The 27,093-nt window shown below is 36.4% G+C and overlaps 1 protein-coding gene across 1 annotated transcript in view; it reads left to right on the forward strand.

Moving 5' to 3' along the window:
- Window positions 1-21,536, forward strand: part of DCAF17 (DDB1 and CUL4 associated factor 17) — a 32,551-nt gene extending 11,015 nt beyond the window's left edge. Inside the window, exons 5-15 of the mRNA XM_014545745.1 lie at window positions 1,710-1,846; window positions 3,249-3,327; window positions 4,154-4,243; window positions 6,603-6,707; window positions 7,001-7,106; window positions 9,340-9,482; window positions 12,839-12,948; window positions 16,090-16,177; window positions 17,073-17,156; window positions 19,459-19,614; window positions 20,403-21,536. Coding sequence (XP_014401231.1) covers window positions 1,710-1,846; window positions 3,249-3,327; window positions 4,154-4,243; window positions 6,603-6,707; window positions 7,001-7,106; window positions 9,340-9,482; window positions 12,839-12,948; window positions 16,090-16,177; window positions 17,073-17,156; window positions 19,459-19,614; window positions 20,403-20,540 — 1,236 coding nt within the window. The 3' untranslated portion in view covers window positions 20,541-21,536. The remainder of the gene's footprint in view (window positions 1-1,709; window positions 1,847-3,248; window positions 3,328-4,153; window positions 4,244-6,602; window positions 6,708-7,000; window positions 7,107-9,339; window positions 9,483-12,838; window positions 12,949-16,089; window positions 16,178-17,072; window positions 17,157-19,458; window positions 19,615-20,402) is intronic.
- Window positions 21,537-27,093: the final 5,557 nt, after the last annotated feature.

The following is a 27,093-nucleotide window of genomic DNA, read 5'->3' on the forward strand; positions in this document are numbered from 1 at the left end:
GAACCTGGGATTTCAGTCCGCAGGCTGACGCTCTATCCACTGAGCCAAACCGGTTAGGGCCCATTAAAATTACTTAGAAAACAAAACAATACACTGTTTTTATATAGAATTGTAGTTTTCTGTAGCTACAGCTTTCTTTTTTCCTGGACATGTTTTTTCTGTTCACAGAAGGCTCCATTTTAAAAATCAGAAAGCTTTAAATCTATGTTTTCTTCCCCAACTCCTTATTGAAACCTAAAAATAACTGTTTCTATGTGCCCCAACATAGAAAGCCTTTTGCATCCATTTTCATTGGTGCAGGGAGGATGAGGACAAATTTCTTACTTGAGAAAAGTTTTGAAGACACTAGTACAAAGCACCTAAAAATTTAGAGCAGTCCTGTAAAAATAGAGTTTCAGGTAACTTAATTCCTAGCGTCACTTCCTGTTAAACATTTTGTTCTCGTTTGAAGTGAAGATTTTCCATTAAGAAAAATTAAGAAACACATTGCATTGTTTTTAACATACTGATGCGAAACTATATTTAAATTAGCACCATTCTTTTCTGAGACGATGTGTGGAATATAACTTTTGGTTTAGGAAAATAGCTCAAACCTATTATATATGCTCCTTCATATTCTTTTTTTTAATAGGCAAGGTATAAATACTACATTTTTAAAAACTTTAAACTCTCCATTAGATGATACTTCTATAACACACCATATAATAAAAAATTGATTTTAAAAGTATCTCTTATTTCTTTTTCTAACATTTGAAAGGGAAGACAAACTTTTGAGAGCATGTATAAAATAACTATGCCGTCATTTTTTTCTGTTCACTTACTGCCTAAGCAAATACTAGATTAATTTTAACTTCCTTATTTGTAACTCTCCTCTTAGAACTTCCTTTTTATTCCACAAATCAAATAGGACCTTTTGCTTTCTTTGTCTTCCTGTCTTAGACTTCCACCTGGTGGTAGCTCTGCAGCAGCAGGTGCACCAGGCAGCTATCCTCCTCCTTTTGGGGGTGTAATTCCTTGGGGACGTAGGTTATCTTTAAACCAGGTCCATCTTCTGTTCTCATTGGGCTGCCTTGATTCTGGATTATAACTTTTCATCCTGAGCTAGAATGGAGCCACAGTGAATAATGGGATAATTTGCCCTTTTGACTTCTGTCAAAAGGAAAACAAGTCTTAGAAATATCTATTCTAATGATGACTCTTAATTGCTATGCTATTCTACATGGTCTTAAGAACTTGTTATTGTTGTTATCAGCCTTATCACAGCAGCAGCATTAGTAATACTCCTACTACTATTGTAATGATTGGTTAACATTTGTTGGATACTTAATGATAAATAATAGTAAGTAATACGTTATTTCACGTACTGTTTTAGTGCTTATATGAATAGACTCACTTAATAAGTTAATGATGAAAATAATTACCCACAAACTGTATTCTTGAAACCTATGTAATTTTATTAACCAATGTCACCCCAATAAATTTGATTTTAAGAAAACCCCACAAAAAATAAAAAAAAGAAAAGGAAACAATTACCCACAACCTTATTTTTCCTTGTCTTAATTCTTTATTTGTGTATTTGAGCATTTACTATTATTTCTTTGATATACTTATTTGACTATTTCTTTAGTGCTTAGCTATTTTCTTTGGGCATTGAGTACTGCAGATTGTTCATGGCCAAGTAGTTTTACTTTTCCATCTCATTTTTTTAGGGGGAAATGCTGCCCAATCCATCAGATTATAAATCCTCACTCATAGCACTGACAGCCCATAACTGGCTACTTCGTATTTCAGCAAGTACGGGAAGAGTCCTTGAGAAAATATATCTTGCTTCGTATTGCAAATTCAGGTATTATTTGTGACTTTATTATTCAAGATTTTATTATAAAAATTTGAGACTTGTGGCCCAGGAAACTCAAAGCAAGTTTTGTGTGTGTGTGCACGCACGCATGTGTGTGTGTTTTAGTTTTCCATTGCATATCTGGATCTCAATTTATAAATCTATTCTTTTTTTCTCTCCTCATGACTAAATTTGAAGTTCTGAGGATAAAGACCCTTTATAATGTTTTTTTGTATCCTTATCAGTAGCAAACCTGTAGTAGTTGGCAGATAAACTTTTAAAAAGTCTTATGTTTTCCATCTATAATAATAAAAGCGTAATATGCTAATTAGACCAGACGACCTTCCTGATGACCTTCTGTAGGAAGCCGACCTTCCTGATGAACTTCTGTAGGAAGCCGGTGCTGCTGCAAGGGCCGAGCCCCTTGCACAAGTTTCATGCAACGGGCCTCTAGTCTACAAATAGTATTCTATATGTAAGATGCACTTTATGGTAGATTTTCCTGAAGGCTAGTCTGTTTCAGTTCAATTACCCACCTAGTACAATCTAAGAACTGTTATTTTAACAACTAGTTTTATAAACTAGATGTAAATTTTGAAGTATGTGCATTCAAAACGTGAAAGTAATATTTTTTATACTTTATATAAAATGGTTATTTTGTTTTCTAAGTTTGAATACTGTTAGATCAAACAATTTTTATCAAAACTCAGAAGGATTAAAGTTATATATTTTATAAGAATATTTTCATATAAGGATTGGGAGGGAATTCTTTTAGCTATTTATTTGTTTTTAAAATAAATTGCTTTGCTTTTATAATTTAAATAATTAAAAAACTTGACATATGACTGGCTGGTGTGGATCAGTGGGTCAACCCATGAACCAAGAGGTCACCAGTTCGATTCCCAGTCAGGGCACATGCCTGGGTTGCAGGCTTAATCCCCAGTAAGGGGGGGCGGGGGAAGGGGGAGTGCAGGAGGCAGCTGATCGATGATGTTTCTCTCATTGATATTTCTCTCTCTCTATCCCACTCCCTTCCTCTCTTTCTAAAAATCAATAAAAACAGCCCAGACAGCATGGCTCAGTGGTTGAACGTCAACCTATGAATCAGGAGGTCACGGTTCGATTCCCTGTCAGGGCACATGCTCAGGTTGCAGGCTTGATCCCCAGTGTGGGGTGTGCAGGAGGCAGCCGATCAATGATTCTCTCTCATCATTGATGTTTCTATCTCTCTCTCATTTCTCTCTCTCTCTCCCTTTCCCTTCCTCTCTAAATATATTTTAAAAAATAAAATAAAAATCAATAAAACATTTTTTTAAAATTTGACATAAAATATATATTATATTTTGATTTAAGTATAAGGAAGCCTCCTCCCACCCCCAAATGAATAAACTTTGCTTCATTCTTTTCAAAGATACTTGAGCTGGGACACTCCTCAAGAAGTCATTGCAGTCAAGTCAGCTCAGAACAAAGGCTCAGCATTGACCCGGCAGGTAGACATCTTTAAACATTCCATAAAATGAAGAATTTGTTTTTTCCATAGGGATTTGTCTGCTGCTTTGTCATAAAAGAACTAATGATCTTTGTCTTCTGAACCATGCTATACAAGTTGTTTACCACAAATTTCAGAAATTCCCTTTAAACCACTGTGGGCTAGTACGGACTATTTTACATTCCATGGTAGAAAGAAATTGACTGGATCTTGTTCTTCAAAGTAAGGAAGCCATCCTCTTCAAGCAGAGAAATCACTCAAGCTTGTATTGTCGATACTCTTTTCTCATTTCATTACGGTAGATATGTCAGAGTAACACTGCTTTTAAATGATATAACCATGATAACCATGTGTCTTTCAATTAGGCTCTTTATTGTTTGAATTCCAATTTACAATATTAATTGTTAATATTACATTAAAATATAATGTATTCATTTATTTTATATTAACATAAACGTATAATTTATAATATAATATAGGGATATATTATACAATATGTAATATGTGTTTTGTTTTACAGTATATAAAATGTTTTTGTATAGAATATAAACTATATTTTGTTGCTAAGAAATGTTTAGTTTTATATTTACTTTTATAAGTTTTGTGTATATGTGCATATGTGTGACTGAAGGGTGAACATTTTAATGGACATATTTTGAACATGTATGAATCTCTGTTTAAATAACTCTAGTGTAGACAGATGGGTGTTTTCCATTCGTGAAACCATCTATAACTGCATGCTAGGACAGTTGGATGTTCTCAGCTCAGGAAACAGTGCTTCTGAAATACCCTTGAGAGCTGCCTGTAATTTCAGTCTTTCCTTTTAGGCAGGCCTTCCACAGCCTGTTTTGCTGTACCTTGCAGTGTTCCATGTTCTACCTTTTTCACTCATAGGGATTCTGGAGATCAACAAAAAGGTAAGCGCTCATTTCTGATTTAATTATTTGTTTAGTAGGTGTGATTAGAAATGTTCCCCTGACTATAAAAAGCTTGCTGACCTAGTTTATTTTATTTCAAAATATATGAGAACATTTAACATGGGAAGAGAGCCTAATCATTCCTTCATCTTTCTGCATGCTTTTGTGTCTCTCATGTGGATAGTGTTGAATAGTGGTCATTAACAAACCACTATTTTATAAAATTATGAAATGAGTAAGGTATTTTTCCAGAGGACTATTCCCAGGTTTGTTAAAATTATCATTAAATAAAAGTGAAAAGCTGTAACAAAAAGCCTCATTTTAATTGCAAAGTATAGATCTAAAACTTATGATATATAAACAAGTCTTATAATTAAATATGTACATTTCCAACTCATTAAGTTTTATGTTTTATTGTTATTGCCATTCTTATTGGTTTGTGGGTGGTTATATGGGAGGAAAGAAGGACAAATTTCCTTTGAGTAAAAGAATCAATAGCCTCCCACTTTCTTTTAAGAAATTGTTACTTATTCTAAGTGAATAGTTATTTGTTGGTCTATTCTACTAGTCTTTTTGTTGTTGTTAATCCTCACCCGAGGATATTTTTTCCATTGATTATTAGAGAGAGTGGAAGGGAAAGGGAGAGACAGAGAGAAAGAATCATTGATGTGAGAGAGACACATCCATTGGTTGCCTCCTGTGCCCCAACCAGGGCCGGGGATTGAACCTGCAAGCGAGGTACATGCCCTTGACTGGAATTGAACCCAGGACCCTTCAGTCCACAGGCCGATGCTCTAGCTACTGAGCCAAACCAGCTAGGGCCTTTTCTACTAGTCTCTAATTAAGCACCTAAAGTATTATAAAGAACAGATCTTGACAGTCCACTAGTAATCATTAGCAAACAAGATGAATGTATTTTTTAAAAGTTTATATTATATAAGCATAATATACTAAATTGCATAAAGGCTGAAGAATAATAGTTATTTTGTTAATTGTTTTGTATCAGGCACTTTGAGCATTTTATGACATTATAACATAATGTATTCAAGTAGGACGTTAAGCAGGCAATAAGTGGAGGAACTGGAATTTTAAACTAAATTTGACTCCAAATTACAAACCAAATTTTAAGATAGAGTGACTATTTTATTATAGCACTCAATAACTGAAACTATGTTTGTATTACACAAACATAGTGGGGACCCAGGGTCAGTGAAAAAAAAAGTCATGAGCTAGTCAAGATCAAAGCAAACTATAATTTACCTTCTAAGAGATAACCAAAACACACAACTCATGAACATAATTGTCCTCCTTGTGTTTGTAGATTAATTGTCTATTCTAATTACAGTCTACAGCAGGAATGAACACGTAATGAAGTCATAAATTGTTTCTATTTATTCTCATATGGCTAAGATTATCATTTGAGGAATATGGTTTCAATATGCTGACTTGGAATTGAAGTATATCTTTCACTTATCATGCATGATCAGGCTACCCAGGGTCCAGACTGGAATGTACTTTAAGCTATTTATTGGGGTAGTAAATCTTTACTCAGTAACTTGTCTTGAGTAGAAATAGAAACCCATTTTCACTTAATTTCTATTCTTTTATTGCTCTAAATATTTGTCTATGTTGGCTTTTGTTAAATATTAAAATAAGCATAGGATCAAGTTCTTCATCAGAACTTCTATGGAGAATCATGACCAAGTCCACTGCACAGAAACAGAAAGGGAGCAATGAACCAAAGTCTTACTTGAATTATTAGATTCATAATAATTAATTATTATTAATTAATAATAGGTGGTTAGTCTTTAACTTGTTTGGTTTTTACATGACTAAAAAATTAAACACTATCAAAGATTTAGAGAACAAGGTAATAATAAAGATCTGGAGCTGGCTGTTTCTTATTAGAATTACTTTTTAGATCTAATCTCTCCCCCTCCAATTAGCTAAAAAAAATTAAGTCTCTTTATAAATAACATTTTAGCACAAAGAACAGGTCCCTGGCAGGCTATGCATGGTAGAGTAAATATTTATTTAGAATTAGATGGATTCATGTAAAGCCATATCCATGAGGAATACAATTTGTCCTTAAAAGATATTGACAAAACTGAAGCAAATAGATGAAGCAGATGAATGCTACTGCATCTCCCATTAGTGCTTCAGTGTGAGATTCCAGTGGCTTACCACTCACCCTTAATAACACCTTAATTTCAAGTTTCTAAGTTATAATTATCTTATGATGTGAGGCAGCAGTATTGTAGTGGTAGCCTGAATATTAAGCAAATGCATAAACCACTGTGAACACTCAGAGGATTGGCCTTCTGGTCTTTTCTCAGGTGATATCTACCTTTCCCCTCAGATTTTCGGGAACGTTACAGATGCTACCTTATCTCATGGAATACTGATTGTGATGTACGGCTCAGGACTGGTCAGACTCTATAGCTTCCAAGCCATCACTGAACAGGTAGAGAAAACTGGAATTTGCCTATTATAATTAACTTGAGGTTTGGCCTGAAGTATGGTGTTTTTAATGAGATGCTTTTAAAGTGAGACACTTGTGTAAATTTCTACTCTACAAAAATTCAGGAAATGCAGAAAGACAAAATAACCTTTAATAGAGGGGTGGGAAGATAAACATAAAGACCCTGAATAAATAAAGACATTTTCTGTCATATACATGTGAATTTGAATTTTTCTCTCTCCAGACAGCAATAAGTAGGTGCTAAAGACACCATTTTTGTTTTGTTTTGTTTTTAGTTCATGCAACAGAAACTTGACTTAGGGTGTGCATGCAGATGGGGTGGGACTGCTGGAACTGTGGGAGAGGCTCCTTTTGGCATTCCTTGTAATATTAAACTCACAGGTATGGCTACTATATAGTATTTTTTCACCTTTAAAAATAAGTGGTCGTGTAAATTATTAATTGTAATCACCCAAATGTTTTTCTTATAATTTAATTACAAACTCAACTCATTTTACTCTTATACAGCATGCTCCTTGCTATTGAATACATGTCAAGAAAAATCTATCATTCATTCATTGAACTGAGGCTTGGAGATGCTGAGCCTTGCTTGGCCAGAGATCAATGGCCTTTGGCAAGTCACTTAACCTCTCTAGTCTGGATTTCCTTATCTGCAAAATGATGAGTTGCAGCAAATGTTACTATCTTTGCCCCCACTTCACTTACTATTTTGCAATTCTACAATTTTACCTACTTCTAAGAAAGGTATTTTCCAAGGAAAATATAATTACCATTCTATCTGAATATAGAGCTTAGACACAGAGAGAACCCCCTAGTATACTTAATGGTTGAGAAAGCACAAAAAATAAAATTATATTAAATTCTATAAATATAATAAAAATGTTCTCTATTTAACCAGCTTATCAAATTCAGCAGTTTAATAAAAAAGAAATTAAATATTACTCAGATTCAGCAGTGTATGTTAAAAGAAATAAACCATGACTGACCAGAGTTCATCTTGGGAATACAAGGATGTGATTTAATATTTGGAAAGAGATATTAAAATCACATGAGTAAACTTAAAAATAATATATATATTTTTATTGATTTCAGAGAGGAAGGGAAAGGAGAGAAAGACAGAAACATCAATGGTGAGAGAGAATCATTGATCGGCTGTCTCCTGCACGGCCCTCACTGGGGATTGAACCTGCAACCCAGACATGTGCCCTGACCGGGAATCAAACCCTGACCTCTTGGTTCATAGGTCGATGCTTAACCACTGAGCCACATCGGCCAGGCAAAGCAGTTTATTTTTACTACAGAAAAAATAGAAAATGAAATAGAGAAAATTTAAACACTCATAGTTCTCCCGTATGGCGATAACTGTCACCTATGTATAGTAGTAAATTGTGCTTATGAAGAGGCCTAATAAAGCACACGTTTCTATAATAACATGATAAGCCTCTTTACTGACAGTGGTGGCCTCATAAACCAAAGATTAAACTCTCAAGTAAAAGGCTAAACAAAGGAATCATAGATGAGCCACTTGCTCAAACAGACCATGTGGTGCTTCACAGGCTGCCCAAAAGGAATTCTGATCTTCTAAAGATGCCGTGCCTTCCGCTGATGTATTTCTGTAAGAGTAAATCCGTTACCTCTACCTAAAATTAATTGTCATCGAAGACGACTAAGAAACACCAACAGATTATGGGCATCCCTCAGAGATACTGTGAGTTCAGTTCTAGACCATCACAATAAAGCAAGCACAGGCATACCTCAGAGATATTGTGAGTTCAGTTGCAGACCACCGTATCAGAGCAAGTATCACAATAAAGTGAGTCAGAATCTTTTGCTGGTGGAGGTTCTTGCCTTCAGTTTATAAAAAATGCAGCACCTATGAAGCACCATAAAGCAACACGCAATAAAACGAGGTATGCTTTTATTTCTCATATGATGTCAATCTCCAAAAGCCAGTGACTGACTAGATGTACCTAAACTCCCTTAAATTTAACTTGTCTAATAATAATATAGTAGTACTGGCTATCCTTTAATAAAGCTTCCATTGTGACAGGGCCTATCCTAACTGCTTACATTCACTGTGACTAATATCACTTCCACACTGGAAATCCTTAGCAGGACTGCTCTTGTAAAGTTTGGTAAATTTAACCTGTTAGTCTAGATTATGGAAGATGTCTTCCTCACATTGAAGGAATTATTAGACCTAATTATCTTGCAGGATTGTTATGAGAGTTGGAAATAGTATCTAACCCAGCCTTGTACACGGCAGATGCGTCGTAGTAAATGGCAGCTGCTTTTATTGGCTGTACTTTGTCATTTTTCCATCATAAGCACCTTCAGCCCACTTTTATCTCCACTCAACTACAGGTCACACTTACCCCGAAAACAGATGTCTAGAAGGTTGACTCATAGCCTAACATTTGTTTTCTACCAGCTTTCTCTTTTCTTAGCAATAAGCCTGTTTCCTGATTGTTTTTTATTTTCTTGAACACAGTAATTTTTCATTAATGGAAACTCAGAGATGATGCATGCAAAGAAAGGTTGAACTCAGTTAATGAGTGTTCCAAAGCTACCAGAACAGAGAAAGCTAATAAATTCCTTTTGCCCATGTCTACAGACACGCCACCACCGCTCTTTGAGGTGTCCTCCCTGGAGAACGCCTTTCAGATTGGAGGCCACCCTTGGCACTACATCATCACACCTAATAAGAAGAAACAGAAGGGAGTTTTCCATATTTGTGCCCTTAAAGACAACTCCTTGGTAAATCATGAGTGATCAGACCTTTTAGTAGTAAATTCGTATCAGAAATTCTTTTTTCTCTGCTTCTCTAATAAGTTCACGTTCCTGAGTTACTTTTTGTTTGTATTAATTTGTGAATAATGTATAGTACTGAGGATTACAAAGAATACAGCAAAAGCTTGTGTGTCCTACCTGGAATTTAAAAACATTAACATGTGAAAATTCTTAGGGTACCAGAGATTACTTAGGTGTTTTTTCTTACCAGTCTCCCAGCAGGGGAACCCATGCAAATCATCTCTGAAAGCTTCATGGTAGGAATCAATGAAATATGTTCAGGCTGCCTCTGAAATTGCTGGTGGAATGTGTTGTTGGTTCTGCTTTTTCATGGTTTTTTGCTTTCCAGAACAGAACCAGGTAAAATTCTAGTGTTCACAATGTAAGCCATGAAACACTTTGACCTTTCTTAAATTATTTATGGCAAAATAGGAAGAAATGGTACATGGTAAGACAAAAGAAATTTCTATCCATTAAATCTATTTTTCTTCATTTAAAAAGTGATTTTAGGCATTGATTTATCAATTAATAAGTATCATTGAGGGCCAACTGTGTGCCAGATATGGCTGGGACACATTTCCTCAAGTTGCTTACACTCTCAAAAACACACACAAATATGTAGATAAATTAGATGCTGTCTGTTAAGTACAGTGATTGAGGTAAGTGCAAAAGAATGAGTGTACATTCCATATTTGTTTTGTATTTCTGGTTTAGTTTTGTTTATTTCTGGAACCTCTTGATAAATCAAATGAACTTTTCTGAGGCAGACTCAGCTTATTCCACCCATGTCTTTCAGGATCTTGCTCAGTTGCTGTTGGACCCAGAGCCTTTTAGAGTACAGGTCGCCTTTTACCATGCTGAAGATCAGCACAGTCTTGGGTTCATTTATCTATTTCCCTTGATGTTGTGGCCAGCAGGGAACACTATGTACAGTGTCTTCTGGTTTTCTTTGTGCAGGATTATGTTCCCTCTGTTTTTCATTTACGTACCTCGTATAACAGCTCCTGTTTGGCCCCGCCCAGTGATAGCCTCTTTTGCGATGCACTCTTGAGGGGCTGTTTCCTGCCGTGACAAGTCTGGTTTGATTGTTCACCTCCCAAGCAGAGGACATCCTTCAGCTGACAGGACCTCGCGTATCTCTTTTTTACTTAACTTTTTCTTCCAGCCCAACCTTACACAGTTCACATTGTGGATATTTAGTACATACTCTTCTTACATAAGAACTGATAAGACATATTCTTTCGTGTGTGTAAAATGGCTTTCAATATCCATATTCAGCATGTCTGGCATGGGCTCTCCTTCTGTAATAATTGATTAAGATTATATATTAAAATACAGATTTTAGTCAAATCTGTATTTTAATATATTCATAAATAATTGCCAAATCCAGGGGAAGTTTCAATCCTTTTGCTAGACAGCTTTATTGCAGTGACATAATGATGCATATGCCCATTACCTTCCACCTGTCAGTCGGAAGAGTAGATAATCCCAAAGCACATATGCATCCAAACTGAAGAATTCAGTACATGTGTCAGAGCCTTCTATTAAACTGTGCTTTAAAATCTAGCATTTGAAATAAATGAATAAATAAATAAATAAATAAATGAAATCTAGCATTTGACTTTAAAATCTAGCATTTGAAATAAATAAATAAATAAATAAATAAATGAAATCTAGCATTTGAACAAATAAACACTACAAAGTTTGTAATACTGCATAGTGTTTAATACAGAGGGATAATGTTTCTTTTGTGCGTTATAGATATTATAATAAAGAGAATAATCTCCTAGAGAAAGATATGTATAGTATGTACATATTTTATATTGAAGGAGCATCTGGCGCTAATGCCATCATAGACACATTAATTTCAGTGGTTGCATCCAAGATGCTTAATTGCATTGATATTCTTATAAAATGTAATAATATCATTCTTATGAGGATATTTATTAAATTCTGGAAAATTAAAACTCATTCTCTAACTTGATACATAAAATGTATTCAATTCAAATTTTTTAGAAAAGCATGGCATGTAAAGCACTTGTGACATAGCCCCAGCCTCCTGCTCCTGTCTCATGGCTGGACACTGTTTTCCTTAATTTAATTTTGGTTGCTTCTCGTGTTCATACACATACACGCTAGGTAGGTGAATACTTCGGTGCTTTTGAATTTGCTCTCTTCTTTCTAGTCATTTTCTGCTCATCCTGGAAGTTTCAGTTTAAGCTTTTTTTCTTCCTGAAATTCTGCTCACCTGGGTTGAATGCTTGATCACTTTTTTTTTTTACACTGCCTTATTATTCTCTGCCTCCCCTCTTGATTATGGGCTTCTTGATGGCAAGGATTACTGTGCGTTCACGTCACGTCAAGTACAAACGCCTAGTGTGACACCTAAAACATAGCATGCTGTCAATATATGCTACTGGAATAAATTCACTAATATTTCACAAAGTTTCATGAGTGTCAAATAGGAAAGATGGTATTATTTTATTTTAAATTGGAGAAATTAAAGAATTTAAGTGACTTAGATAAAGCTAGTGAAGTTAATGTACTAGTATTCATGCTGATAATGGTTCCCAGTGCTTTTGTGTATAAAGCAAAACACATATATGTGCATATGTGATAACATATCATGGAGGTGATTTTAATGTCTAAATAGACTGCTGTGAAATAAATGTCTCCACGGTCTTAAAGGCTAAGCAGTATTAGACCATTTCCTCAGCACTGAAGTTTAATATTTGGCTTATCCAAGGAGATCATATGACCTGAGATTTTAGGTTTGGTTACATGTTTATTTTCATGTATCCACTCTTCTGAGTGACGGTTTGTTAGGGATGGGGAAGGGAGGGGACCGCATGAGCATAATTATGGCAAGGTTATAGAATGGAAAGTCCATGGACTTTGGAGTCAAATCTGCTGTTTAGTAGATGCTAAACATTGAGAAAATGATTTATACTCTTTGTTTTCTCTCCCATAAAGTGGAGATAACAAAATATGCTTTGAATGTTGTAAGATCAAATGAAATAATGAATGTAAAACATCTGATGCTGACACAAATTGGGTGTGCCTGAGATACGGTAACTAAGAGATTTTTTGTGAGGTATAATATTTGGCACAGGGTAAATCTATGAGATTCCTGAATATAAATGTTTTAGATTTCTCAAGTTTGAGTGTCCTAATTCAGCCCTTATACACATCCTGGTTCAACTGGTTAATATTTTCTCTTCCCTGTACCTTTGACTTACTGATCTGTCACTGCTCTTAGATTTGAAAGGAAAAAAAATTCCTTTCTTTTAATCTTTAGTCTCAATATTTTTTCCCAACTTCAGGCTAAAAATGGGATCCAAGAAATGGAATGTTGTTCTCTAGAATCTGACTGGATCTATTTTCATCCTGATGCTTCTGGAAGAATAATACATGTTGGCCCAAATCAGGTCAAGTGAGTATTTTCATTAGTTATTTTAAAATTAAAAGTAGCTTTTGGTAGCATTTACTGGGATCTTTATTTTTGTACTAGCTAACTGCTGAGCAAATTATGGAAATAATTAGCTGCCTATAGAGTGCTTCTCAGAGACTGACATCTGGAAACCTGACTATTCCCTCAGCCTCATCATTACGTTTATAAATAATTATCTTTGAGTAAGTTCTTCGATGGATGATTTGAAAGTAAAGAAGATGGCAGATTGGCTCATCCTCATCAGGTCTTAGTTCTCCAGGATTAATGAGAACAAAGATGATTTTTCTTTGTTCTAAATAACAGCCTTGCCATAGGAGAGGTAGCAGATCGTTTGAAGTAAACCTTGTTAACCCACATCTTCCAAGAGTTGTCCTCTCCTTCCTTGAAACCCTCTTCATTTGGCTTCTCTGACACAGTTCTCGTAAATGTGTCCCCCTCTCTGTGATCTGCCCTTCTCAGTGTACGTCATGCTCCTCTACTCAAACTTTGTTAGAAGTCCTCAGGACTTGGTCTTCTCACTCTTTTTTTCTCTCTCCAGAATTCTATATTCCCTTGGCTTCAAAGATCATGTATACAAAATTCCAAAAATGTTATTCTAGCCCAAATCTCTCACATAAGATCATGTTAGAAATCTGGAATCATTCTTGGCACTTTTCTGACCTTGTCTTTCATCAGGGTACATATACTTAAACATTCACATCTTCTCTCTCTCTCTCTCTCTCTCTCTCTCTCTCTCTCTGTCAGTGCAGTTTATTTTGCTACTAAATATTTCTTCAATCTGCCACTTTCTGCCCTTGGCCACTGTCATCATCTTGGCCAGACCATTGTCATCACTGGCCTGGACCATAGTAATTTAATAGTGTACTTACAGGACTCCAAAAATCCATTTTTGCATTTTTTAAGTCTGTTTTCTTCTCAGCAGCTAAGAGTGATTTTTAGAAACATTAACAAACACAAAAACCTGACCATGTGAATTCTGCTTCAACCTTTTTATGGCTTCTTGTTGCTCTTGGCATGGTCTGAAAGACCCTCCTCTGACTCAGTTTACTTCAGTCATCCTCTTTTCAGAAAGGCGGAGACCTGTTCCCTGTGTTTGGAGTCTGCTTCCCTGAGCTATTCTTCTACCTAATATCTGTTCATATTTAATGCCTGAGTTTAAATGTCCCTTTTCCACAGAGTCCTTTCCGGAAACCTTTGTTAGATTAGCTCCTCGTCTTCTTTTCATTGCACCAGCTATGTAATCTTCCTCTGTAGCACTTAAAGCAATTTTAACTAATTATTTGTGTGAACATCTGTTTAAATATCTAGACTTGGAATCATGAGCTCCATAAATACAGGGAAAGAGTCTGTTTTTCTGACTCCTCTAATCCTAGCACTGAGCACAGTGCTTAGCCCAGACTAAGGTGCTCAGTGAGTGTTCGTGAGTAAGAAGGGAGTGTCTACTCCACGTTCATTCTCTGGACTGAGTATAAGGAGGATGACTGGTCTTAATGAAATACGATTGTGAACTTTTACAAAAAGTTATAAAAACTGGCTCAGCTTTTGTAAACCTTACTTTTAATGTTTGTTACCACCCATCTCTTAATATTAGTTTGAGTTGTTTTTTTAAAAATATATTTTATTGATTTTTTACAGAGAGGAAGGGAGAGGGATAAAGAGGTAGAAACATCGATGAGAGAGAAACATTGATCAGCTGCCTCCTGCACACCCCCTACTGGGGATGTGCCCGCAACCAAGGTACATGCCCTTGACCGGAATCGAACCTGGGACCCCTCAGTCCACAGGCTGACGCTCTATCCACTGAGCCAAACCAGTTAGGGCAGTTTGAGTTTAAGAAAATAAAGTCCTGCTCTAACCGGTGTGGCTCAGCGGATAGAGCTTCGGCCTGCGGACTGAAGGGTCCCGGGTTCGATTCCGGTCAAGGGCATGTACCTTGGTTGCGGGCACATCCCCAGTGGGGGGTGTGCAGGAGGCGGCTGATCGATGTTTCGCTCTCATCGATGTTTCTAACTCTCTATCCCTCTCCCTTCCTCTCTGTAAAAAGTCAATAAAATATATTTTTTTTAAAAAAGAAAGAAAATAAAGTCCACAGAGAGTATGTGCCCTTTGGCCAGGTTTTAATAGATAGGCACTATACAATATCCGCACTAATTAAGATAGCTAATGGGGTAATTTAAAATTAATCTGATTTCTTTATATCTGGCAAACTCTAAGGCCTCTGGCTCTTCCTGGCCACAGTAGCTGCTTCTCCCTGCTGCTCTCTTTGCCTGCACTTGAGACTTAAAGCTTTGAAAACATTGTGCTTTTGAAGCCTGTTAGTGCTGTGAACAGATTTGTGTGGGTGGTGAGCAAATTATTTTATTTTCCCTTGATCCAAGGAAACCACTCAGAAAACCCAAATCTTTAAATATAATCTTAAGAAAAAAGAAAAGTATTGAGTCATTTGCAGTTCTTAAATATTACTCTTTCATGAAAACTCTTAGTTCAAGCATGGTTGATAATCCAGTCTGTCTTATAATTAACTTCAAGTGTTGTTCATTGATATCTCATTTTATCTTCAGAAATAAAAATGCAAATTATCTACAGGCATACCTCAGAAATATTGCGTGTTCGGTTCCAGATGACAGCAATAAAGCAAGTATTGCAATAAAGTGAGCCTTAATCTTTTTGCTGGTGGAGGGTCTTGCCTTCAGTTTGTAAAAAAAAAAAAAATGCAACATCTGCGAAGAGCAATAAAATGAGGTATGCCTGTACTATAATGCCATTGTTAAAGTCAAAACGTTAAAGACCTGTTGCAGGATGGCAGAGATGAGGTTTTTTTTAAAAGTAACTTTCATTAAGCCAGTTTGGAAGATGGCTTAAGCCTGAGCATGCTACTTCATTACCTACCTCAGTAGCACTGGTCATCATTCCTACATTTTTCTGTTTAACAAGATACCTGAATTTGAAAGAATTTATGGACACGTAAATAAATGGATGTTAATATTTCAGAAAATCAGGAGAGGAGAACTAACTCAGTGTTGTTACTATAATTTTCATTTGTTGAGTTTCACTAGTTCAACTTTGGCATTTTGATGGTGAGTTGAAGTCTTAGGTTCTTAGAATCCTTTTTTCTCTTTTCAGAGTTTTAAAGCTAAATGAAATAGAAAATAATAGTGGCCAGCATCAGATCTCTGAAGATTTTGTCATATTGGCCAACAGAGAGAACAAAGTAAGTCAGGAGTACTTTAAAATCTGTGTGTATCACTGTCTTTCTATATAGGAATAGAATAGTGCAGATGTGTTTGCCCTTTAGCATGACTGACAAGAACAGCACAAGTTTATAAAAGTCTGTTCACTTTGTCTATGTGGCTAGCTGGTCTTAACCCCATGTACATAGGAGATCTGCAGAGAATTGATTATATTGAGTATTTTTTAAAATATATTTTTATTGATTTCAGAGAGGAAGGGAGAGGTAGAGAGAGAGAGAGAAACATCAATGATGAGAGAGAATCATTGATCAGCTGCCTCCTGCACGCCCCCTACTGGGGATGGAGCTTGCAACCTGGGCATGTGCCCTTGACCAGAATCTGGGACCCTTCAATCCATAGTCCGACCCTTTATCCACTGAACCGAACCAGCCAGGACTGTATTGAGTATTTTTTGCTTATTTCTATTTCCTTTCTGGGTTTCTCTTTAAGTTTTTATTGATGAGTTATCAACCTTTGGGTTTAATTCATTGCTTTGACTCCAGCTGGTTCTTTTCCTTTAGCATACAAATTAAGAATATGAAGGAAATCATACAGAGGGAAATTTCCAAAAGCAGATCCACTCTATTTGCTGTACCATATACTAAAGCAGAGTCTGAAGGGCGAGTGAAGTAGCGAATCTGTAACCTTCGTATTTATTTTTGCCTATTTTAGTGTTTTATCCATTAAAAACTTTACAGTAACAAGTATTTTTATTAAATGGAGGATCAAAAAGCTGATTCAGAATTTTATTAGTTGAGGAAAGAATTATGGATGTTGGAGAAGGGTTGGTTAGTTTTACCACATTTGCTAATTAATTTTGTTATTAACTGCATATACTAGGACTTGTCACATCTTTTTTCTCTCTCCATCTGATAGAATGAAAACTTACCCACTGTTACTGCATCTGGACGGGTGGTTAAAAAAAAATTTAATCTTCTGGATGATGACCCAGAACAAGAGGTATTACTCTAGCCAGAGACAACAAACCAAACTAGTATGTACTTGCCCTATGGGTTTTAAATTATTTTGGCCAACAGGGACCCTGGGGTAGAGATTGGGGGCGAGCTCCATGCAGCCTTAGTCGGTAAGACTGTGCATACTATTTCAACCAGTGCTTTCCCGTTACCCTCTCTTTTCAGATTGGAATTATTCATAAGGTTTTATTTGCAGAAAGGTTCATAGGACTGAAATAACTTGAAAATACCATTAGCTTATTGTTTTGTTGTGTTAATGTGGACACTTTAGCAGTGGTTCTCAACCTTCTGGCCCTTTAAATACAGTTCCTCATGTTGTGACCCAACCATAAAATTATTTTCGTTGCTACTTCATAACTGTAATGTTGCTAATGTTATGAATCGTAATGTAAATATCTGATATGCAGGATGGTCTTAGGCGACCCCTGTGAAAGGGTCGTTCGACCGCCAAAGGGGTCGCGATCCACAGGTTGAGAACCGCTGCTTTAGAGGGAAATCTCTTAGAAAAGTCTTGAGTTTTCTCCTTCTGACTTTATGGCTTTAACCTTATTTTTTTACCTACTAGACATGGATATGTTTGTTTAATGTCATGGGCCAGGGAAGAGGGGTCGTAAATCAGTTCAGCCTTTGGCCTGGACTTGACATTACTAGTCACTGAGCTAATACATTTTTATCCTTTTTTAATTATTCTTTTTATTGATTTCAGAGAGAGAGGAAGGGAGAGGGATAGATTTTCTCAATGAAAGAGAAACATCACCAATCAGCTGCCTCCTGCATGCCCCTACCTGGGACTAAGCCTGCAACCCGGGCATGTGCCCTGACTGGGAATCAAACCAGTGACCTCTTGATTCATGGGTTGACACTCAATCAATGAGCCACACCAGTGGGCTATCCTTTTCTTTTAAAGAGGCATTGGAAGGACTTTTGAAATCAACTGACAGTTACCATGCTGCAAATATAAAACCAATGCATAAATACTAAATCCATTTAGACCATAGAACTATATTATTTGTGTACTATTTCTAGGTAGAAATATTAGAATAACCTTCTAAGGATAGTTTTTGAAAAATTTTAAAAATAGGTTGGAGTTGGCCCAGTATGTGACTACTGTCAAAAAGGAAAAAATATATATTTATTCTTTTGAACCAAGGAAATCTGTTGAGAACAAAGCAGAAAGCTCCCTATCCTGTATAAAAAACTGTATTCAAGAAAGACATACCAAAACTACCCAAAGGTAGCAAGAATAATTAAGAGAGAAGGAGGTAGTTGCAAAGAGGGCTACTCTACATCATGAGATAAGAAAACAAAAACTTTTAGCCTGGAAAAGGAAAATTGAAAGGGATTGTGATTAAAATCTATAAAAGCACACCCAAACTTTGAAGTTTGACCAAGTTTAGATCAATGCAAAAGAATAAATGAAAAGGAACCACAGATAATCTATGTAAATTTGTATGTCATAAGTGGTAAAGGTAGAAAATATAAATGGGTTAGCAAGCAGTTTGACCAAATGTAAGTGGAGGATTTGCATGTGGTAAGAGAAATTTGCTGTGCCTGCCAGGACATGTCTCTCTGGTCCATCCCTGATGGCTGGGCATGGATCTGCTTCCCTGTGAGGCTGTTGGAGTCCCAGGTTTTCTTCCCTGGGTTCTAGAGTTAGGTTTTCATCTTTACCATCTTTAATCTAACCTATATCTCTTATCCTACTCCTGTTTTGTGGGTTGAATTTCAATTCTAAATATCCTTCCTCAAGTTTAAGCAGCAATTTTGTTGTTTGTTTGTTTTCTTTAAGGAACTAAGAAGGGTTTAAAAAAAAAGTATGACAAATAGAATCCTAAATAGTATATGATGGGCTATCAATTCTTCTTGAAATGACTTGTTTTTTTCTGTCATAAGAACCTTCCAAGCACAGTGGGCAGTCTTCAGGTTGCAGAACTAGGCTCTATATATTTAGTTGTTTCTGGGAACCAGATATTCAGAGACAGCAGTTGAATATCTCTTTTGAATTTGGAGAAGCTCTGGTTTGCTCATAATAGAGAATTTCAGTTATAGTTTGGCTGAGATGTACCTAGACTTGGTTCTGTTTGTCAAAATCCGAAACTCTTGAAACTGGTATTTTACTAGGCATATAAGTAGAGACACCTTCCTCCCTATGTTCCCACCCACTCATTCTTTTTTCTGCATCATTTTCATAAGTAGTAGAATAGTTAAACTACAAATGTAGAGATAACCCTAACTGGATAACTGGATTTGTTCTTCTTTTCCTTTGCCTTATCCATCTATTCCCCAAGACTTTCAAAATTGTGGACTATGAAGATGAATTGGATTTGCTTTCTGTGGTAGCTGTTACTCAAATAGATGCCGAAGGAAAAGCTCACCTTGATTTCCACTGTAATGAATATGGAACTTTACTTAAAAGCATTCCACTGGTGGAGTCATGGGATGTGGTGAGTAGAGTTCATGCAATACAAAGTTGTAAGGGTTCCCTTTATAGGTGGCATTTATTGAAACAGATGTTTCTATATCTGTGTCAGTCCAAGTTCACCTAGACCAATGACCACATGAAAGAGGTTACTGGACTACATGTAGGACAAAATGAGTACTTCTTAAGACTTCCACCCCTAGGGTGTAGAGGATGTCACCTTCCCAGTGGCCTTAAAGATAAAACTTTATGTTTTTTCCGGGACATGCTGACTATTTCCTTATCATAGTCCTTGGTTTTCTCTCATTTTGAAAGTTTGTTATTATTTTAAAAAATAAAAGTTTACTGTATTGAATCCCCACAGTAATTTAATAGAGACCATATCTAAGGATGTAGTGTTTCCAGGCACTCTTAGAAGCATTTGTCTATTCTTTTGAGTATTATAAAATATAAAAGCTATAAGAAATATTTTATCCAATTCTTGTTTTATCAGTGGAGAACCTGAGAGGTTTAGCAATTTGCCCACCAAAACATGGTGAAACAGTTGCAGTATTGGCAATAAAATCTGGGTGTTCAGACTCCTAAGTTCAGGGCTCTTTTCATTCTTAGCATTTTGTGTCATGCTTTTCTCGTAAGTAATCTGCATATCCACAAATAATGAAAAATAAACCTTTTATGACAACTATTTTGCCTCCAAATGTGTATTTGAAGATCCCTGGCATAGGTGCTGTGACATTTTAGGGACAAGTAGTCAATATGGTTCTATTCTAAATAGTGAAGGGGAGATTGCATTTGACTGTGTTTTCATTGCAGACATACAGCCACGAAGTCTACTTTGACAGAGACTTGGTCCTACACATAGAACAGAAACCCAGCAGGGTCTTTAGCTGCTATGTTTACCAGATGGTGTGTGACCCTGGGGAAGAAGAAGAAACCACAAACAGAAGTTGAGAAAAAGAGTGAGAAAATTTTTAATTTTGAGATGTAACTTATGAGACTTTTAGCCAAACACCCCAACAACTGTGTCCAGTCCTCCTTTTTTATTACTTGCATAGCAAGTTCTCCACAAGATCTTGTGTTAACTCCAGATGACTATGACTTATATTTTAAACTCTTGCCATATAAGGTGGTAAGAACTTCATTTTATATAAGGGATTTTTAGAATGTTCTCCCAAGAAGTCTAGCATTTTAGAGATTTTAGCTAGGTGGTGTTGAAAATATAAAATGTTGAGAACAGCTTAATTTTAATAATTGGGGGAAAGGTCATTGGTGAGGAGGTGTTTAACGTGGCTCTTAAAGGATAGTATGGAATTTTGATTGGTAATACTAGGAGGGAAAGACAAAAAGAAAGATACAAAAGATAGAAAGAAATCCTGTGTCCTCTGTACCATACTTTGCTTAAGGATGAGAAATGATATCTGTAATGTGAAAGCATACTTTTGAACCAAAGATGTGTCATCACAGTTAAAAAGAAAACCTTATATATGTATCTGTATTTTGTATTTGTACTAATTATTTTTTCTTCCATGGTTTTATTCTCGTGGCTTGATGTTCTCATTGATTATTTGTGTTTCTATCATAGACTAATGTAAAAGATTCCAAGCAAACTTTAAGTGAATTTTTTTCTAATATGTAGCCTGTTAGCTCTTAATTATTAAGAATGTTGTACTCATTTCACCATTCGGTCTAGTTGGTGTGTCCTCCAGTTTTGCTTGGGCAATACAGTAAGGTAAAGTTATTCTGGGTCGTACCAGTTTTGCTCTCTGTAGGATAGGTGGTTCCGGGAGTAGCTTGGGAACTAACTGCTTAGGCAGAAAAAACTTTTGGTTTTATCTTACTTGTGAAATGAGTATTTTTTCTTATTTGTTAAAATTGATCTAAATATGATCCTTGAAATCAGATAGTCATTCTTTAGAATGTTAAATAAATGCAACCTAAGTAAAAGGAGAAAGTATTTTTGTGTGCTTCCTGTCTGAGAAATCCAGTTGCTTGCAGTGCACATGTCCCATACATTTCTCTGATTCAGCCTCAAAAAAATAACTAGTAAAAAAAGGGGGGGGGGTGGAAATAGCAGTAAAAATCATTGCTGATTCCTATTAAGGTTAAAACAAGGAACTTGAGCTTGGATGATTTACATAAAAACTCTTCAGTTGTAGCTTGAACCCATGTTAAGAATGATGTAAATTCTGCCCTGTTCTGCCCTTGAAGCTTGCAGAGAAATTTCAACCTTATTATAATCAACAGGGCTGAGGAGAGAGACGTATTAGCTCTTCTAAGTCAGGAAATTAGTAGCAGAGTCCATAAACTTACAGCAATAAAGGGAGTAGACATAAAACTGTCTTTTGTGCAACAGAAAAGAAGATGGGTAACATTTTAGAAAAAGGGAAAATACTTATATGTGGGCTAAAAATATGATCTTTCTGAATCTGATCCTACGTATTACAACCATTTGGGAAAGCAGAAGTGATTACCTCAGGAGCAAGATGATAAAACTATCTTCATATATGAAATGTGAATACTTTTATATCCACTAATTGAAAAATTCATTCTCATTTTATGCACATTTAATAGAACTATTTAATTTAATATTTGAAGCTTTCAGAGCATTTTAGAGACATGATGTGATTACAAAGTGGTTGAATAGTTGCCATGTGCTGGATATAGCCCCAAACTTCTAATTAGACACTAGGTAAATGGCCCTGCCCAGTTCATTTCAATCTGGAAAAGGGAGAATAGATTAAAAATACCAGAGAAAAGAAAGAAAGCAGTGCTGTATGGGTTTCAAAGCAAATATAGTTATGAAACCTAATCTTTGTTTCCAGGAGTGTCAGAAAAGAATGTCCTAAGACTTGAATCCTGTCAGATTTTTTCCAAAAGAGGTTTGTTGAGTTTCTCCTTCTCCTTTAAGTTATTGCCTTCTTTTGATAAAATGCTAGAAAGGATCCCATGTACTCATCAAGGCATCTGACCACCGACATTCCTGTCATTTTTTAAAAGGGTACATAAAATGGTACTGCCCTCCTGTTTTGGTGCGTATGGGTGTGTGCTTCTAGTCTAGATCTGAACCGACGACTAAGAAACTCCTACTGTCTCACCACTGCCCAAATCGAACCAGACCAAGATCCAAGTGCCACATGGGCCAGGCAGGACATGCACCTCGTGTGGAAGCCAGTAGGGAACTGTGGGCCATGTAGCAAACGGAAGGGCTGTGCCCAATTGCAGGACAAGGACAAGCTGCTACTACTTAGTTTCAGGCACTTACAACATTGTGTGGAAATGTGGGCTGCATGATGGGTAACAGGATGGTTGATAAAAAGATGGCAAAAGGTACACAGATAGCAAAGAATATGGAAATTTACAGATAACACACATACCTGGAGATAATATAGTAAGCTTCCCCGAAAAGTAGGGGCTTCCCAGCTCCCCCCAGTGGCATACAGTTGCTCATTCTGCCACCTGCCAGGTGTGAGTCTGTTATTCTCTTGGGGGTGAAGGGAAGTTGTGATTAATAGCCTCCTGCCCCACCTTAACCCTCCTCTCTACCTTAATGTGTTAGAGACGTTCACTGTGTGCCCACCTACTCAACAGGTGCTAGTGCCAGGTGTAAAACATAATGGGGTGACATTTCTGAGTGTTTAATTCAAGACTGGGTGAAGCAGGGTAGCTTCTTTCAGCAAGTCCAGATATTAAGCTGATAAGAGGTGTATTTCTGCATTTCACTCCTTGATCTAAGGTTCTGTATATTCTCACAATATCAATGCAATAAGATTATTATTTTTTTTTTTTACTTTCTAAAACATTTCTGGGACAAAACAAAAGAAATCTTATTATGGTTATTTGAACTACCTAGTGAGGAAATCATATTGCTTTATTTAAACAAATTAAGGTGCCCCACATTCTTCCACCAGTTGTTTTGTGTCTTGTATATACTTTTAAAAAAATTGTAAGTTATATTTATTGAGTGCTTTCTGTCTACCATCAATCATTGTGATGCATGTAAAATGAGTTGTCTCAGCATTCAGAATAACCATATGAGGTATGAACTACATTGTACAAATGAGGAAAATGACAATTGCAGAAGTTAATTTGTGCAAGGTCCCACAATGAGTAAGTGCAGAGATCGGAAAAACCCAGATTAGGTTGACAAAAACTTATGCCAAATTTCCTCCAAACCTCTTAAAAGGCTTTCCCCATCAAAATTTTCAAACATACAGCAAAGTTGACAGAATTTTATGGTAAATATCCAAATACCATCCACATGGATTCTACCTTTCACTCTACATTGTTATCTATCCATGTCACTTTTATGATTTATTTCAAAATAAATTGCAGACATCGGTATACTTTTCCCTAATAGTTCAACATGCATGTCATTAAATCGATATAACATGCAATGAAGTACACAAATGTTAAGTATAAATTTGCTGAGTTTTTGCAAATGCATAGACCTGTGTAACCCAAACCCTTTACAAAACTCAGAACATTGCAGTCATCCCAGGAAGTTTCCTCCTGACCCTTTCCAGGCAATCCACTCCACATCCTACCAGGTGTAACTACTGTTCTGATTATTTTGCCTCATAGGGTAAATGTGCCTGTTCTAATATTTTACATAAATGATATCATGCAAAGCATAATGCTTCTTTCACTCAGCGTGTTTTTGAGATTAAAGTTGCATGTGTCAGTGGTTCATTCCTTTTATTGCTGAGTATTCTTTTGCATGAATATATCACCATTTGTTTTTTCCATTTTCCTGTTGATGGGCACCCAGGCTGTTTCTACTTGAAAAAACAACAACACTGTGTATATATCTAAAAGCCTAAGCAACCGGCTGACTGGCCGGTAGCTATGATGCACAATGACGACCAGGGGCAGACGCTCAATGCAGGAGCTGCTGAGCTGTGGTAACTTGGCAGCTGTGCTTCTCAGGTGATGCACCCGGAACGAGAGAGGAGGGAGCCCGATTCCGGGGTGCGTCACCAGAGAACCACCCTCTCATAATCTGGGACTCCTTGGGGGATGTCAGAGAGCCAGTTTCGGCCCAATCCCTGCAAGCCAGGCCGAGGGACCCCACTGGTGCACAAATCCATGCACCGGGCCTCTAGTTATGAATAAAGCTGTTGTGAATATTCTTGTACAATTTTTTTGTGGGTGAACATACTGGTATGTCTTTATTCCTTTTAAGTAAACATCTAAGGATGAAATTGTTGGGTCCCAGAATAGGTGTATGTATAGTTTAATAAGAAACTGCCAGACCATTTACTCCAACATTTGTGGTTGTTTATCTTTTTATCTTAGTGTTTTTGACGGGTATATAACCTTTTCTAGTTGAGACTTAGATTGTTTCTACTTGTGCCTAACAGCCTTCCCTCCGTTCAACCACTTTATCTGCTTTAACCACTACGCCCCTATCAGGAACTGTTGAAAACATTCTTTTTATGTGATAATATTTAAGATAATTCAAAATCCAGCTTGAATTATTCTTTTTCAGGGAATACATTGTTCCACATGACTGGTGGAGGTGGACGACATGACACCAGAGAAGAGGCTCCGTAAAACATTGTAATAAATAATACGACTGTTTTCTTTAAAGGCTGTGTTCATGTTATTTCTAAATCAGGGAAATTTCTGCTCTAATATGAAAGCATATTAAACAAGCTGTACCCTTTCCCCAATAACTATATTGGATCTCAATCTGATTTTAAATTTAGTTTTCCTTATTAACTAATGGTAAGCACATTCTCATGTGTTTATTTTCCATGTGTAAATTTTACATTTTATTAACAAACTAGAGGCCTGGCGCATGAAATTCATGTGCAGATATGGTCCCCAGGCCTGGCCTGAGATCAGGGCCACGCCCCCAGCTTTGTCAGGAAGGATGTCCAGAAGATGTCTGGCCTAATTAGCATATTACCCTTTTATTCGTATAGATTTATTGAGGCATATGGACATACAATAAAATGAACATATTTAAAGTGTACAATTTGGTAAGTTTTGACATGTAAACATCACTATAATCAAAATAACAAACATGTCCATTACCCCAAAGAGTTTTCCCTCCCTCCTGCCCCTCTCTCCTCTTTCTAAGGCAACCACTGCTCTGTGTCTGTCACTTTAGGTTAATTTGAGTTTTCTAGAATTTTATATAAATGGAATCACACAGTAAATACTTTTCAGGGGGCTTCTTTCACTCAGTATAGTTGTTTTGAGATCATCTGTGTTGCATGTACCAATAGTTCATTTCTTTTTATTCCTTGGTAGCGCTCCATTGCTTGTATATGACCACAATTTAATGCCTTTACCTGTTAATGTTCATTTGGGTTGTTTCCATTTTTTGGCTACTACAAATAAAGCTCTTACAAACATTTACAGACAAATTTGTATGGGCATATGCTTTATTTCTGTTGAGTGAAAACCAAGGGAGAAATGGCTGGGTCATACATTAGGTATATGCTTGACTTTTTTAAAAGTTTCCAAATTGTTTTTCCAAAATGGCTGTACCATTTTATATTCCTGTCATCAGTATATGAGAGTTCCAGCTGCCCCAAATCCTTGCCAACACTTGGAATGGTCAATCTTTAATTTTAGATATTTAATTTAGGTTTTATATTTAGATTTATAATCAACTTTTGTTAATTTTTGTGTATGGTGCAAGGCATGGATCAAAGTTTGTTTGGCCAGTTTTTCTGCATATGGGTACCCAACACATAGGGAAAATCTTTTAGTCTTTCACCATTAAGTATGATAATGTACACTTGGGTTGTTTGCATTTTTTGGCTGCTACAAATAAAGCTCCTATGAACATTTGCAGACAAATTTAAAGCACGGTTAAACAGTTACAGTTTTGTAGGTTGATCATAGATGCCCTTTGTCAATTTGAGGAAGTTCCCTTCTAGTCCTAGTTTTCTGGGTTTTTATCGAATGTAGATGTTGGAATTTGTCGCATTCTTTTTCTATATCTACTGAGATGATCATGTGGTTTTTCTATTTCAGACTGTTAATGTTTTAAGTTACATTGATTGGTTTTTAGTGTTAAACCAACCTTGAATTCTTGGGATAAACCCACCTGAGACCTCCACATTTCCAACCATATTTAAAATCAGACAATTCCTGCAGTTCCACTTTTCATATTGTGTGAAAAATAATGAATTCATAAAACTTATCATCATATTTGTACTGCGGCATACATGAATAGTTTCAAGTACATTACATTTAGATGACTTTCTGCCTTTACAGATAATTTTCAGACATGTTGGGGCCTTTTGCCAGAGGTTTCATCCTCATAAACAGAATTTAGCAAGTTAGGATTTGTAACCGTGGAGGAACTCTGGGCATGTTGCCAGCCTCTCCCTGTCTTATCTCAGTCCACAGAGTTCATCCTATCTAATAATAGAGAAACATGGTAATTAGCTGTACCTCCACTACCCTTCCCATTGGCTAATCAGGGTGATATGCAAATTAACTGCCAGCCAAGATGGCGGCCGGCAGCCAGGCAGCTGAAGCGAAC

The sequence above is a fragment of the Myotis brandtii genome, unplaced genomic scaffold (assembly GCF_000412655.1).
Source record: "Myotis brandtii unplaced genomic scaffold, ASM41265v1 scaffold112, whole genome shotgun sequence".
NCBI lineage: Eukaryota > Metazoa > Chordata > Mammalia > Chiroptera > Vespertilionidae > Myotis > Myotis brandtii.